This window comes from Haliotis cracherodii, unplaced genomic scaffold, assembly GCF_022045235.1.
Source record: "Haliotis cracherodii isolate W230 unplaced genomic scaffold, xgHalCrac1.p SCAF_1, whole genome shotgun sequence".
NCBI lineage: Eukaryota > Metazoa > Mollusca > Gastropoda > Lepetellida > Haliotidae > Haliotis > Haliotis cracherodii.
Genome location: NW_027266264.1, coordinates 73,141,234 through 73,155,310, shown reverse-complemented (window position 1 = coordinate 73,155,310; position 14,077 = coordinate 73,141,234). Strand labels below are relative to the sequence as shown.

The 14,077-nt window shown below is 41.8% G+C and overlaps 1 protein-coding gene across 2 annotated transcripts; it reads left to right on the top strand.

The window, feature by feature from the left end:
• Positions 1-683: 683 nt before the first annotated feature.
• LOC139470549 (uncharacterized) lies at positions 684-13,502 on the top strand. 2 transcript variants are annotated; one of them, XM_071252917.1, is made up of 3 exons: positions 684-1,023; positions 10,459-10,611; positions 11,452-13,502. In XM_071252917.1, exons 1-3 carry the CDS (start codon positions 726-728, stop codon positions 11,694-11,696), a joined length of 696 nt encoding a protein of 231 aa, XP_071109018.1. In that variant the 5' UTR covers positions 684-725; the 3' UTR covers positions 11,697-13,502. The 2 variants fall into 2 exon arrangements, with proteins under 2 accessions (XP_071109018.1, XP_071109042.1); XM_071252941.1 differs by lacking the exon at positions 684-1,023 and adding an exon at positions 7,259-7,561.
• The last annotated feature ends 575 nt before the right edge of the window (positions 13,503-14,077 follow it).

Below are 14,077 nucleotides of genomic sequence, written 5' to 3'. Positions count from 1 at the left end.
TTACTGACACACTGGACCTACATACATTGAGATATTACTGAAACACTGGACCCATATACACAGAGATATTACTGAAACACTGGACCTATATACATTGAGATATTCCTGAAACACTGGACCTATATACATTGAGATATTCCTGAAACACTGGACCTATATACATTGAGATATTACTGAAACACTGGACCTATATACATTGAGATATTCCTGAAACACTGGACCCATAGATACATTACTGAAACACTGGACCTATACACATTGAGATATTACTGAAACACTGGACCCATAGAGATATTACTGAAACACTGGACCCATAGAGATATTACTGAAACACTGGACCCATATATACAGAGATATTCCTGAAACACTGGACCCATAGAGATATTACTGAAACACTGGACCCATAGAGATATTACTGAAACACTGGACCCATATATACAGAGATATTACTGAAACACTGGACCCATATACATTCGGGATACTTAAAAAGTACACTTATATTATTTAGTAATAAAAAAACCCATGAAAGTTAAAATGGTCTCATATTTTCATATTCAACAGGTGATAACCCGCTTGCCTACCACACATGAACTGTCCCGTCGCTGTTGATCTGAACAGTAAACTTGAAACACCTTTACCTTGACACCCCTATTGCGGGCAATCGACTCTTCCCCTCACCTTGATTAGTGTCACCGCTTTGAAATTCCTACCAAGCGTCAACCAAAATGGCGGACGAAGACAAGGCGAAGAAATCAGCGACACACAGGGTTAAATCCCTGGTGTCGTTGTTCGGGCTGATATTCACAGTCATCACATTTGTCTGTTTCATGATCGGCTTCTCCAGCCCAAACTGGATCGAGCATTTTAACAAGTACACCGAACGCCAGTTTGTGAAGATGGGACTGTGGGAAGTATGTTTCAAGCAGTGGAGCTATTACAAGGACTATCTCGGCAAGAAGTACAACGGTTGCTGGTGGATATTCTCGTTTGAATATCGCCCAGTGTGGTCCTGGTTGAACCCACGTAAGTATATCTATCTACCTAACGCTGGGGGTAATTACAGGTGTTTGTTTATGTCAGGTGAGAGGCACAGGTAAAAATAACATGGCGAACCGGAAGTAGGGAATTTAGCACCCGTGTATATAAGTTTACTTGTGTTTTGAAACTATTTAAAAAATGTCATGAGATATTTTCACGTTGATGAAACCATTTGACAGATCGATGAGTAGCATGAAGTGAATACCATGTCGCGGCGCTCCCTTTACTTTCGGACATTGTCTTGTTACTATTTGACAACACATGCATCTAACAGTAGGCTAAATGTGGTTCGGTGGGGTAAGCATTGTGGTTATGCAGGGTCGTTCCCCACATAGGTACAACGTGTGAAGCCATTTCTTGTGTTCCCGCTGTGGTATTGCTGGAATATTGCTAAAGCGGCATAAAACTATACTCAATCACCACAAAAGGGAGTTAGGTTGGCCGTAGGATTGGTCTTAGGACTGTGATTGAGTGTCATACCTAAAGAATATTTCCAAATTTCAAGTAATTTGCAACCAAGTTTTAATGCTTTTGGCATGTGTAATATGATGACCCCCAAGCATGCCAATTAAGCATGCGAGGAGTCCCATGCTGAATGATTTGAGTCCGATTGTTTGATAATATGATGATAAGTATATGTGGATGCTTCTTTCACATACATATAAACCTTAAATTGCTTATGGCTTCTTGAGATAGTGTACCCTTTACTAATTGATGAGAAGCTTGTACAACATGACAATTGTTTAAATCAAAAGGCATCACAAGTCAAGGCAGATTGCTACAAATATGCATGCTAGTTGTTTTGTCTTCAGTTTCCATAACTAACTGAATGATGATCGAGAGAGAGTGAGTGAGTGAATGAGACACTAGCCTGGCCTGTCAGGCACACTAAAGGATGATAGCATGAACAACAACCCCCGTGGTCTTGGTAAGTTCGAACAGAATGAGCCTAGTGACACATTCACCTCCAGTCCTCATCTAGTCGGCCACGGAGCAAGATGTACTGGGCACTTGACATCCCCCAGAATCCCCAACAGGAGACCAGCAAGATGTACTGGGCACTTACATCCCTCAGAATCCCCACAGGGAGACCAGCAAGATGTACTGGGGACTTACATCCCTCAGAATCCCCACAGGGAGACCAGCAAGATGTACTGGGGACTTACATCCCTCAGAATCCCCACAGGGAGACCAGCAAGATGTACTGGGGACTTACATCCCTCAGAATCCCCACAGGGAGACCAGCAAGATGTACTGGGGACTTACATCCCTCAGAATCCCCACAGGGAGACCAGCAAGATGTACTGGGCACTTACATCTCTCAGAATCCCCACAGGGAGACCAGCAAGATGTACTGGGGACTTACATCCCTCAGAATCCCCACAGGGAGACCAGCAAGATGTACTGGGGACTTACATCCCTCAGAATCCCCACAGGGAGACTAGCAAGATGTACTGGGGACTTACATCCCTCAGAATCCCCACAGGGAGACCAGCAAGATGTACTGGGGACTTACATCCCTCAGAATCCCCACAGGGAGACCAGCAAGATGTACTGGGGACTTACATCCCTCAGAATCCCCACAGGGAGACCAGCAAGATGTACTGGGCACTTACCATCCCTCAGAATCCCCACAGGGAGACCAGCAAGATGTACTGGGCACTTAATATCCCTCAGAATCCCCACAGGGAGACCAGCAAGATGTACTGGGCACTTACCATCCCTCAGAATCCCCACAGGGAGACCAGCAAGATGTACTGGGGACTTACATCCCTCAGAATCCCCACAGGGAGACCAGCAAGATGTACTGGGCACTTACCATCCCTCAGAATCCCCACAGGGAGACCAGCAAGATGTACTGGGCACTTACCATCCCTCAGAATCCCCACAGGGAGACCAGCAAGATGTACTGGGCACTTACCATCCCTCAGAATCCCCACAGGGAGACCAGCAAGATGTACTGAGCACTTACCATCCCTCAGAATCCCCACAGGGAGACCAGCAAGATGTACTGGGCACTTAATATCCCTCAGAATCCCCACAGGGAGACCAGCAAGATGTACTGGGCACTTACCATCCCTCAGAATCCCCACAGGGAGACCAGCAAGATGTACTGGGCACTTACCATCCCTCAGAATCCCCACAGGGAGACCAGCAAGATGTACTGGGCACTTAATATCCCTCAGAATCCCTACAGGGAGACCAGCAAGATGTGCTGGGGACTTAGACCCCTGAAGATCCTGGGTAGAATAGGTCTTCAGCAACCCATGCTTGGTGTAAAAGGCCACAATGCTTGTTGTAAGAGGCGACTAATGGGATCGGGTGGTCAGACTCGCTGACTTGGTTGATGCATGTCATCGATCCCACTTGCGTGGATCGATGCTCATGATATTAATCACTGGATTGTCTGGTCCAGACGCGATTATTGACAGACTGCCATCATATAGCTGGAATATTGCGGAGTGCAGCGTTAACCCAACCAACCAACTACTGGACACTTAACATCCCTCAGAATCCTCAGATTGAGGAGTGCTGGTGCCCAGCATGTACTGGAATGTCCCTCAGAGGAAAGAGATGCGGGGGACTTATGATCACCCAGACTCTCCATACAAGAGGTAGTCTTCCAAAATTCCCAAGGGGGAAACTGTGAACCTTTTCAGACAAGAAATGTCCAGGGGGATGATGGACCTTTGTTTTCAAAATTATAATCAGTTTTAACAGAAACAGAATAATTGGGGATTCCTGTGGTTTATTAGCAAGCTTACGCTGCAGACGTTCACAAAAGCCTGGTTAGACCAGAACATCAGAAGTCACAACTGAGTTCAATGCAAATACAGTTCTTTGTATAGTTTCCAGGCTGCCTGAACATGCAGAGGGGATCTACAACTCAGTTCTATATACAATGTATACTAACACTGTTCTTCATATTACCATAGTTCATCTGTCATGGCATGACCTATTAACTATTGTAACATGAAAGAATTGGGGTTCTTTAACTTTTTTGAGTAGTATATTAATAAACAATTATAACACAAGAAGGAGGCTGTCCCAGTTATGCATATCCTGAACTCTAATGTCTAAGGGACATAGATTAGTGTAGACTATTCTCCACTATATAAACTAGACTTTTTTATTGCAAGTCCCTAAATGTCTGAACCAATTTTGAGTGGTTGAGGAAGTGTGTCCTCATGTCAATTAAGGGGTCAAACCCTTTGATTTCATGCCAGTGGTTAAAATGCCCATCACTACTTCCATAAATGTGGAATCAAACATGACAAACCCTTTTGAATTTTGTTGAGAGAAATGACTATAACAATTAAAAGGTGTGTGAGGTTCACAATAGGCATGGAGGTAGATCTAAATTTTGTTTGTTCAATGCGGCACTCGGCAGTATTCCAGCTATATGGTTGTGGTCTCTAAATAATTGTGTCTGGACCAGACAATCCAGTGATTGACATCATGAGCATCGATCCACGCAATTGGGATACGATGACAAGCATCAACCAAGTTACTGAGCCTGACCACCCGATCCCATCCTTATAGTCGATTCTTATGGCAAGAATAGTCGCCTCTTACCACAAGCATAATTGCCTTTAAAGACAAGCATGGGTTACTGAAGACCAATTTTAACCCCTCACAGGCCTCATCTAAGTTGTGGGTCTGCGGGGCATCTTACATTGCTTTAGAACCTGTTGTAAAACGCTTAAATTATTACTTCTATGATAGTTTTGCTGACGTTGATAACAGTGTAACTGTTTGTTGGTTATTTATAAGTAAGGGTTTATGTCAAACAGCTGCATCACCTGGGCTTCCACCCCATATTAACCTGATACGTGATGTAACTGAAATACTGTTCAAAGTTGTGTTAAACCAAACTCACTCACTGTACACTGATCGTGGACATGTGGACATGTTCAACGCGACACGCTTCTAATGCTCCTAGGCCGCCTATATGGCGATAGAATCTCATTTTTCCAACCTAACATAGAAATCTTTATATTCACAATTAAAACGTTGCCATAGTCAGACATGGTTATGATTCACGATCTGGAAACTGGCGACAAGTTACACACAGTGAAGTCTGAGGGCAATCGGCATCAGTAACACTCCACCATTATAGAGTGCAAAGAATAACTAACACTATCCGTCGTTCCTGAGCAGTTTGTGAAGCATGGTATAATTGTCTGTGACATCTTCGCCTTTTGCCATTCACTTGTTTGCATGTAAACTTTCCACTGCAAACACCGGGAGTATTCCGTGGTGACATCCAGGTGTTCCCGCTGACTGAAGAAACAGACCTGACGTGATGGCGCGCTCGGGCAGCAGCTTCTACCTGACGCGAAACGCTATTTACAATGAAGAACCTTTGCATCAGTGTATACAGAAATGTATTTATGGCATTACGTGAGCATCAACAGAGAGCTGCTCTTCATAAAGTGTTACAAACCAACTTACCGCAACAGTTAAGGAAGCCAGGCTGTTTGTGACTCGTGATACTCTCTTTGTTTTAGTCTTGGAAAAATATAAGATCACAATCATAATTTTCTTTTAGTATTGATTGTATAATTCTCTACCTTGCTTGTATCTAATGCATGCAGTGGTTGCTCCCTTGATGTACAGATAGTTTTTGAGTCGACGTCATGATAGGACCCGTGAAGATCCGTGGTAGAATAGCTCTTCAGCAACCCATGCGAAATACTTTGCGTTGAAAAGGCGACAAACTGGATCGGGTGGTCAGACTCGCTGAATTTGTTGAAGCATGCCATCAATCCCAATTGCGTGGATCGATGCTCATGATCTCAATCACTGGAGTGTCTGGTTCAGCTGAAATATTGGTCATTATGGCGTTAAGCAAGAAACGTATATCACTGACAAAGATAACCAGGTAAAAAATGTACTCATTTAAAAAACCCAATTGGAGCACGTGTTTTGGTAAATACTGATACAAACGATTATCACGAGACAAGCTCACAGCAGTTGCAGAACGTGTAACTTTGGCTGGCCTGTTGGGGATCCCGTCTGAGTTGGCGTTCGAATGGGTGTTCAAAATCCACTTGTGCATACTCTACCCAATCTGATAACGGTGGCAATACTGTACACCAAGCCTCTTCCAAGTAAACAGTTATCCCTTCGTCGTATGTTAACAAAATGAGTGTAAACGTGTTTGGATTATATATGGATTAGTAACTGGAAGTAAATTTCGGAACTTGTGGTTCGAATGCGGATGTATACAGACTTATATTTTACGATGCTTTCCAGGATTAATGATTTTGTATGCATAAAGCTGAGACCCAGGCCATATATCTAGGACATGCTCTGTAGAGCTGGTAGCTAACAAGGAAGGTAGGGTAGCCTAGTGGTTAAATCGAAAGGCCTGGGTTCGATTTCCAATATGGTTACAATGTGTGAAGCCCGTGATATTGCTAAAAGCGGCGTAAAACTCTACTCATTCATTGGGGACTAAGAAGCGATAATAAAAATGGGCCAAATTTTTCGTAAGGCGTTAAAGTAATTGAGCAGGAGTAGACAGTCCTTAACGTTGTAAATGATGTAGGATGTCCTACAATAATGTGTTGTAACAGCAATAAAAGTGTTCGCCTACTCCTTTTAGAGAAAATATAACTCTCTTAAAGAAAATCACCGATTTTCAATTTGCCCTGTTCGAAAGATTATATCCTTTTGTGAATAAGCCTCATGAGAGGCAGTACGCGTGTTCGCGTGTCATTTAAGGTCGTTTGTCTGTTTGTTGTTTAACGCCGCACTCAGCAATATTACAGCTATATGACGGCGGTCTGTAAATGATCGAGTCTGGACCAGACAATCCAGTGATTGACAACATGAGCATCGATCCACGCAATTGGGGTTATTTAAGTGGAAATACTGTTAATATGCACCGTTCCAATGCAGGCAATGTATGTTAATTACAAATAATACAAAGTAAATGTGAAAAAAAATTCCCGTGTCGATTTCGCTCTATGGGCAGCTGTGGAAGTGCATATCATGGAATAGCACGTGTTTGTATGTTTAGCTGATGGTTGTTTAGGGGCGACTAACGAACAAACGTTTACCAGGATTATTTCTAGTATAAGCACAGGTCGATATGTGTAAGTATAATAGAACATTCACCAAGTCAGATTTACAACCGCACAGTCGCAATGAGCAATATATCGACATAGCTGCTGAGTCACACCTGAGCACCCCTAAAAAGCAGTGGATTCGCCCAGGTAGGTTGTCGCCATCAGGTTTGAACTAATCAAGATGGCGTCTCGGGGTCGGACGAAAATAGCGATATGTGGATTAGTACTAACAAGTCTAGCACTTCTGTTTTTGATCGTGTCCATGTGTACACCGAACTGGTTAGAAGCCTTACAGGAAAGAAGGACAGGTTTCGGAAAGTTGGGAATATGGGAGGCGTGTTTTAACAACTATGTCAACGAGAAAGACAGTCTCGGGAAGCGATACAATGGTTGCCACAGCCTGATGTCGTTCGAATACAGGAGTATATTCGAATGGCTAAATCCGAGTAAGCGTTACATTCTGACAACAGTATACGTGTGCTCAGTACACTTATAGTTTGTTTTTTCTCCACCCTTTTGATCACACCTGATGTGTCTTTCTTTGATGCATAACGGCACAGGTAAGATACGTGACGTCACAGGTACAACAATATAAACAAAATGGCGATGCTTACAGTTGGTGTCAAGAGGAACCTGTGAATAAATTTTTGATAGTTTCCAGCTGATATGTTTTAAAATTGTTAGTTTTAGACACACATATGTATATAGATGTATCACGTGTGTTTGTTCCAAAATACTCCACACCTGAATCATGTTGAAAATATCGACTACATAGTGAAAGTCATTTCCGGTTTTAGATTTGAGGAATTCCACGAAAAGGAATGATAATTCATAATATATTTGGTTATAACAGGAGCGCGTTATACTCTTGATTATTAACATATGATATTTTGTTAAACAAAATTATTTTGTTTTAAAATAGGCTTTGAAACTTTTCAATTGTTTATTTTATCGATGTCGTTCTGTATATATTCAATCTATAATATCACCTGAAATGTAGCACGCTGGCTCGGGTATTATATGGCTATAACGGCACCTTGTATTAAATAATTAGCCTCGCTCTGGTTACAAGGAACCGCTAAACAGTTGTTTTCCTCTGAGGTGTTTATTTTACAAGTGGGTGTTAAATGTCAAATGGGAAGCGATGCCTGCGTCTGTTTATATATTTGTGTTGTAGATTACATTGGACACTTTCGTGTCACGTTTTTATATTCAAAATAAACAAAAAAGGTTCAAAGTTAAAACTTTAGAGCTTCGTGATGGATTGTGATAAAGCCCCATGTGGAGCCTGTTACGACACCAGAGATTTTACTTACACAGATCCGAAGTTTAATTTTTTCGATGCGTCAGGAGCACAATTTAGTTAGAAACTACATCTGAATATTCTTGGTAGATACTAAAGAACCAGACTGCAACTATGGGGTGTAACACGTACAGATTGAATAAATACACATTCTCTCATGGTAAGACTTTTTTTAAACTTTGTTTACGAATCCCCGACTCAAATATTTGAAATGTGAATAAATAAATTGGAAAGCAGTGTTTGTTATATTCCTCCAACCTCAAGTAAGTAGTAATTAAACCGTTTAAAAAGTCTAACTTACTGCCTCTATCCATGTAAATAAATTATTTAAAATATTATTATTATAACCTGTTGAAAATTTGAAACCTCAAAACGCAACTATTTATGATGTATCTATTTGAAATTGGAATGGTTTTTTTTCCACCTACCCACCTGAATGTTGGGGATGAAAATCCATAAACCGACCGAAACAATGGCTGGCTCTACCAGTCATCAGTTACAAACTGGATCCAGTTAAAAAATTTCAGTGTAGAATTAGAATATAATTAAGGTTAGAGACATAACCCCTCCCCCATCGCTTGGGCACGCCAGAAACCTATGATTGTGGGTTCGAATACCGGTTCGCCCTGGTTATGTGTCGTGGGTTTCACCGAAGTGGTAAACATTTGAGTCCTGCTTCACTTCAAGCCTCCCCCATACATTAAGCTGACACGTCGTGATATAACTGGAATACTCAGATATTTATATTGAGATTTGGAGCATGTCAAGATGACTTCTGTTTCCATACTTGTCTCTATGCGAACTGGACCGCCTCCGTGGTCTAGCGGTAGGGCGTCAGCCCGGATAGCGGTTGTTCGGTCGCGTCATACCAAAAGACGTTATTAGATGGTACTTGTTGTTACCCTGTCTGGCACTCGGCACTAAGGGGTTAAAACAAGGAGCGGTCGTCTCGAAATTAGTATACTGTCTGAGTGGGGTATTCATGTTAAACTGCAAGAAAGTATCTCAGTGGGCGAGCACTATATAATCGGCATTAGTCCGAACTAGCACAAGCAGCCACGTAGGTGAATGCACGTCGATGGATTATCAGTGCAATAATCTTGAAAAACCCATTTTATCTCAATTATACGGACTGTGGAAATGCTTTCGGTCTCTCAAATTGTGTGTCACTGAACACAGCATTAAACCTGAACATGTACAACATCGCCTGGTGACCCACATATGGGAAACCATGTTGACTTTGTATGAGTCAAGCATGGCTGGCGCTGTATGCTGTGAATAATGTGATATCATTGGACCATGGTGACACTGAACACGAACCAGAGGTTTTTGGTCGCAAGATTCGTATAGTCACGATTCCATGTTGGTATTTTCAATGTGCATTATACTCTAGGTATGGATACTCGTAAACCCTTTTGCTAGAATGGAATTAAAATGAGGATTTGGTGTTTCGTATATGCAAAGCTGACACAACATACTAATTTAAAGCGTCTATTCCACAGAAGAGCTTACCGTTTGCATAACATTCAGTCCTTGACGCTTGGTCTCCTTAAAGTTTGATACGCAAGACCGGGTCTTCAGCAACCCATGCTTGCTGTAAAAGGCGACTAACGGGATAGGGTGGTCAGGCTCGCTGACTTGGTTGATGCATGTCATCGATCCCAATTGCGTTGATCGATGCTCCTGATGTCAATCAGTTGATTGTCTGGTCCAGACTCGATCATTTACAGATCGCCTTCATATAGCTGTACTATTGTTGAGTGCGGCCTTAAACAACTACAAACAAAGCTATCTTAGTGCTACGACTGTCGTAAGTCTATGCTTAAATGTTTGAGTTACAGGCATCTTCGCCCTACGTTCTCTTTGAGAATCGAACCCATTATGCATTTCCTTTGTTCGAGACACGAGTATGTAGAAATTCCTAACTAATATTCTGCTGCATTCATATAATTTGTATTTACGTGTAAATATGTTTGTTTTCAAGTCAAGCGAGGTTCCCTCGTATGTGGACGCGAGTATTCACCGGCTCTTCTGTTTCAGCATGGCTCCTTGTCATCCAAGTGCTGATGGTGCTTACGCTGATAATAATGATGGTGTGTCTTGTCTTCGTCATCATGTACTTCGTCAAGTGCTGCCCGGCAAACAAGGAGAAACGATACGTCATGTTCAGCTACATCCTCAACTTCACAGCAGGTGGGTAGTTCACGTCACTCAAGAGCCAGGTTCGAATTCACACATGGTGATAATTTGAGAAGCCCACCCATAAATTCCGTCGGGATGTTGCTGCAAGGAAACCAAACCCATCCTATGGCCATCGATACACGGAGTTGGTGGGAATGAAAGAGAATATTCTACACATTTAACTCTGCTGATTGTTAAAAGATGGTACTTGTTTGGTTACCCTGTCTGGCGCTCGGCATTAAGGGACTAAAACAAGGACTGGTCGGCTCGGAGTCAGTATACTGTGTCTGAGTGGGGTATTCATGTTAAACTGCGGCATGGTGTCTCAGTGAGCTAGCACTACAAATCGGCATCAGTCCGGACTAGTACAAGCAGCCACACACACGTGCATGCACATCGCTTTATAAGTGTAATAATCTTGGACGCGACGTTAAACCCCATTTCACCTCACAACCTCACGCTTAGTAGCCAGCCAGGAACGTCCCCTCCTTCACACCTGCAGAGTCACTGTGCCCTGTCTGTCATAAACATTTAACAAAGCAACAATGACTCTGGTGTTGGTTTCAGGGTCATGGTATCCGAATAGGTATTTGATGAAAATACTCAAAGCAAATTTCCGTTATTTATGTTAAAATTCATAATGACCTGTATACTCACGATGCTTATAATATAAAAATATGTAGATTGACAGAACGAGGTTTGTATGACAGCCACGAAATATAGTATTCAACCTCTTTGATGTCAATAACATATCACAAAGGCAAAGCATGGCCGTAAAACATGTACACGAATAGAAGTCAATATTTGTCTTAATCTTCCGGAATATGCAATAATAATCTTGATCTTTTTCAGGTGCGTTTATCGGCGTCAGTGTTATTACGTTCGGTATCAAGGCTGATACTGACCGCCAATGGCTGCCTCACCCCGATTCAAACTTCCTCTCCTGGTCGTTTGGTTTTGCCGTCCTATCTGCGTTTTTCGCCCTCTTTGGTGGAATGTGTCTGCTGGTCGAGTGGATGAGACTGAACCAGGAAGACAACAACAGGGCCCGAAGACAGAACATGTCTCTCACGTCCAAGCCCGCTACAAGATACTAAAGAAGCAGACGACACAACTGCAGGAGCAGACGACATGAACTGAACCAGCAGACGTTGACAATAAGAACTGTGGATGGAGATATATGTGACAATACCCTCCCGCCACCTCATTGTGGTCTGCCGTTTAGAGTGTAACAAATTAGCCAATCAACACTCTGGCACCAGATTACAGATTTCTGTCACCTTGAGAAATCAGTGAAATCATCCAGGACTTAAATGCTCATGGAAATGAAATAATTAATCGTTTTCTATATTTTGATGGTTATTCGTGATCTAATCATGATCTTATATCAGGGCCTTTGAAATCATATCACCTATAGAGGCAGCTCTTTCAACAAAACACAGGTTGGTAAATATGTAGGTTCGAATATATATTTTTGGGTTTTGCAGATTTTACCTTATTGTGCTTGATGTAGTCCTTGATGGGCACTTACTGAACTGGCTATTTTATGCAATGTCATTTGCTAAGCATGTTTTTCAGTGTCTGCTTCTATAGAAACAACTGAAGCTCAGGATATATAATTACGCGCTGATGCGCGAGATACATTTTGCTTTGGTTAGTCAAAGTATTTTCAGTTCCAATAGTATTGTATGAATAAAGGGAAGCAACTCTTGCCAGGGACCTTTCCGCTGTAGTTATGTACGTTAAGCTCCAAAACACCTGCCAAGGTAGCAGTCACTGACAAACTGTGTGAATGCTGCAGGCCATGTTTATAAGAAAAATAATAAGTACAGTAATATGAATAACAATTATAAGGCTCTGAGTACTATACTTAGGAGGAAATCTCAATGATGTTTCATTAACATAGTATGGCTATAACGCTTTTCCATATATATGTGGATCGTTTTGTACATTTGTATAATATCTCATCATTCGCTGCAGAATAGAAGAATATGCATCATTGTACATACCATATGTTTTGTATATTCCAAAAGATTATGTCCTTGTTTTAGTTTAGTTTTAGTTACAAATAGCTTAACTGCAATAATTTGACACTGATTATAGCATTGTTTCTAGTTATCATTTTTTGGCGTTCAAAAACACTTTTAATCTTTACATATTTATTTAATCTGAGAAATCTGACTAATAAAGTAGTGTCATCGTTACTACCTGCGTAGTGGATGACGTATTGATTGGTTACCTACTGAGTTATAGTGATGATCACGTTGATACTCGTTTGATTCCGTGAAACTTGGTAATGGAGGAAGAAGCCTGGCCGGAATCAGCCGAGGATATTCCTATTGTCCATCAGCATAATCGATCTGCCCCTTACCTCAGTGCTTCAATTTTCTAATTCAAATTTACAGCAGTTGCAATATTCATCTTTCATAACTAAGAACAATGTTTCCACTGAAATAGGTTATCAATGTACTGAATAATGGTTTTACTTTTACCTTTCCATACAACTTCGAATAAAAATAAATCCACTTTGTACGATAAGGGGAAGTAACTCCTTCCAAATTAACTATTGTATCTCTGAAATCTATTTTCTAGAAAATACCAACTCCTGTAAATATCACTTCATGACCATTGTGATTGAGGTATTAGCGTTAAGTCTTTGTCCTTTGTATGTTATATTACTTTTGAAAATGGTGATTATGCCCTATTTGATAATGCCACTTTGAATTTTAAGAGGAGCATTTCTAGCCTGAAATTTCAAGGAGCATTTCAATATACCTGTCTGCATGTTTATCCTATCGTGCTTCTCCCCATACCCAGTCGATGTATATATCATTTCTTTATTTCCCTAATCATACCTATTTTTGTAAGATGACAAAATCGTTTACAATAAAATATCAAATGGATCACAATCCTTTTATCATTTTCTTCCCGCTGGAAAACAAGCATGTATTGAGGCAACTCGTCCTGAAAAGCTGAAAAAGCTGACAAGGCCTGAAACGACACTTTCCTCTCCACAACAAACTTGGGTTTGAATCTCAGATTCCCCATGACTCTTGTTTGGTGGATCCGCGCTGATGCTCAAGTGACGAGTGTTCAACATAAATAGACCGTCTCCGTGGTCTTGTGGAAGAGCGGAAGGTCCGGGGTTCCATCCCCGGCTGCGTCATGCCCCTCTTTTGGGGCACGGGTGGCCAAGTCGTCTAAGGCGCCGCGATTCGCTGTGCAGAGTTGCGTCCCTTGGGCACACCAGAAACCTATGATTGTGGGTTCGAATCCCGGTTCGCCCCGATTATGTTTCTAGGTTTGTCAGCACCATACCCGTGCTCGTGGGTTTCACCGAAGTAGTACACGTCTGAGACCTGCATCACTTCGGGCTTTCCTCCCACATTAAGCTGACACGCCGTGATATAACTGGAATACTGTTAAAAGCGGCGTTAAAACCAACTCACTCACTCATACCAAAAGATGTTGAAAGATG

Excerpts from the sequence above, each read along its gene's own strand:
- LOC139470549 (XM_071252917.1), top strand. The coding sequence starts at position 726 with ATGGCGGACGAAGACAAGGCGAAGAAATCAGCGACACACAGGGTTAAA. Across the intron at positions 1,024-10,458 it reads GTGGTCCTGGTTGAACCCAC|CATGGCTCCTTGTCATCCAA; the intron begins GTAAGTATATCT and ends CTTCTGTTTCAG. Across the intron at positions 10,612-11,451 it reads CATCCTCAACTTCACAGCAG|GTGCGTTTATCGGCGTCAGT; the intron begins GTGGGTAGTTCA and ends GATCTTTTTCAG.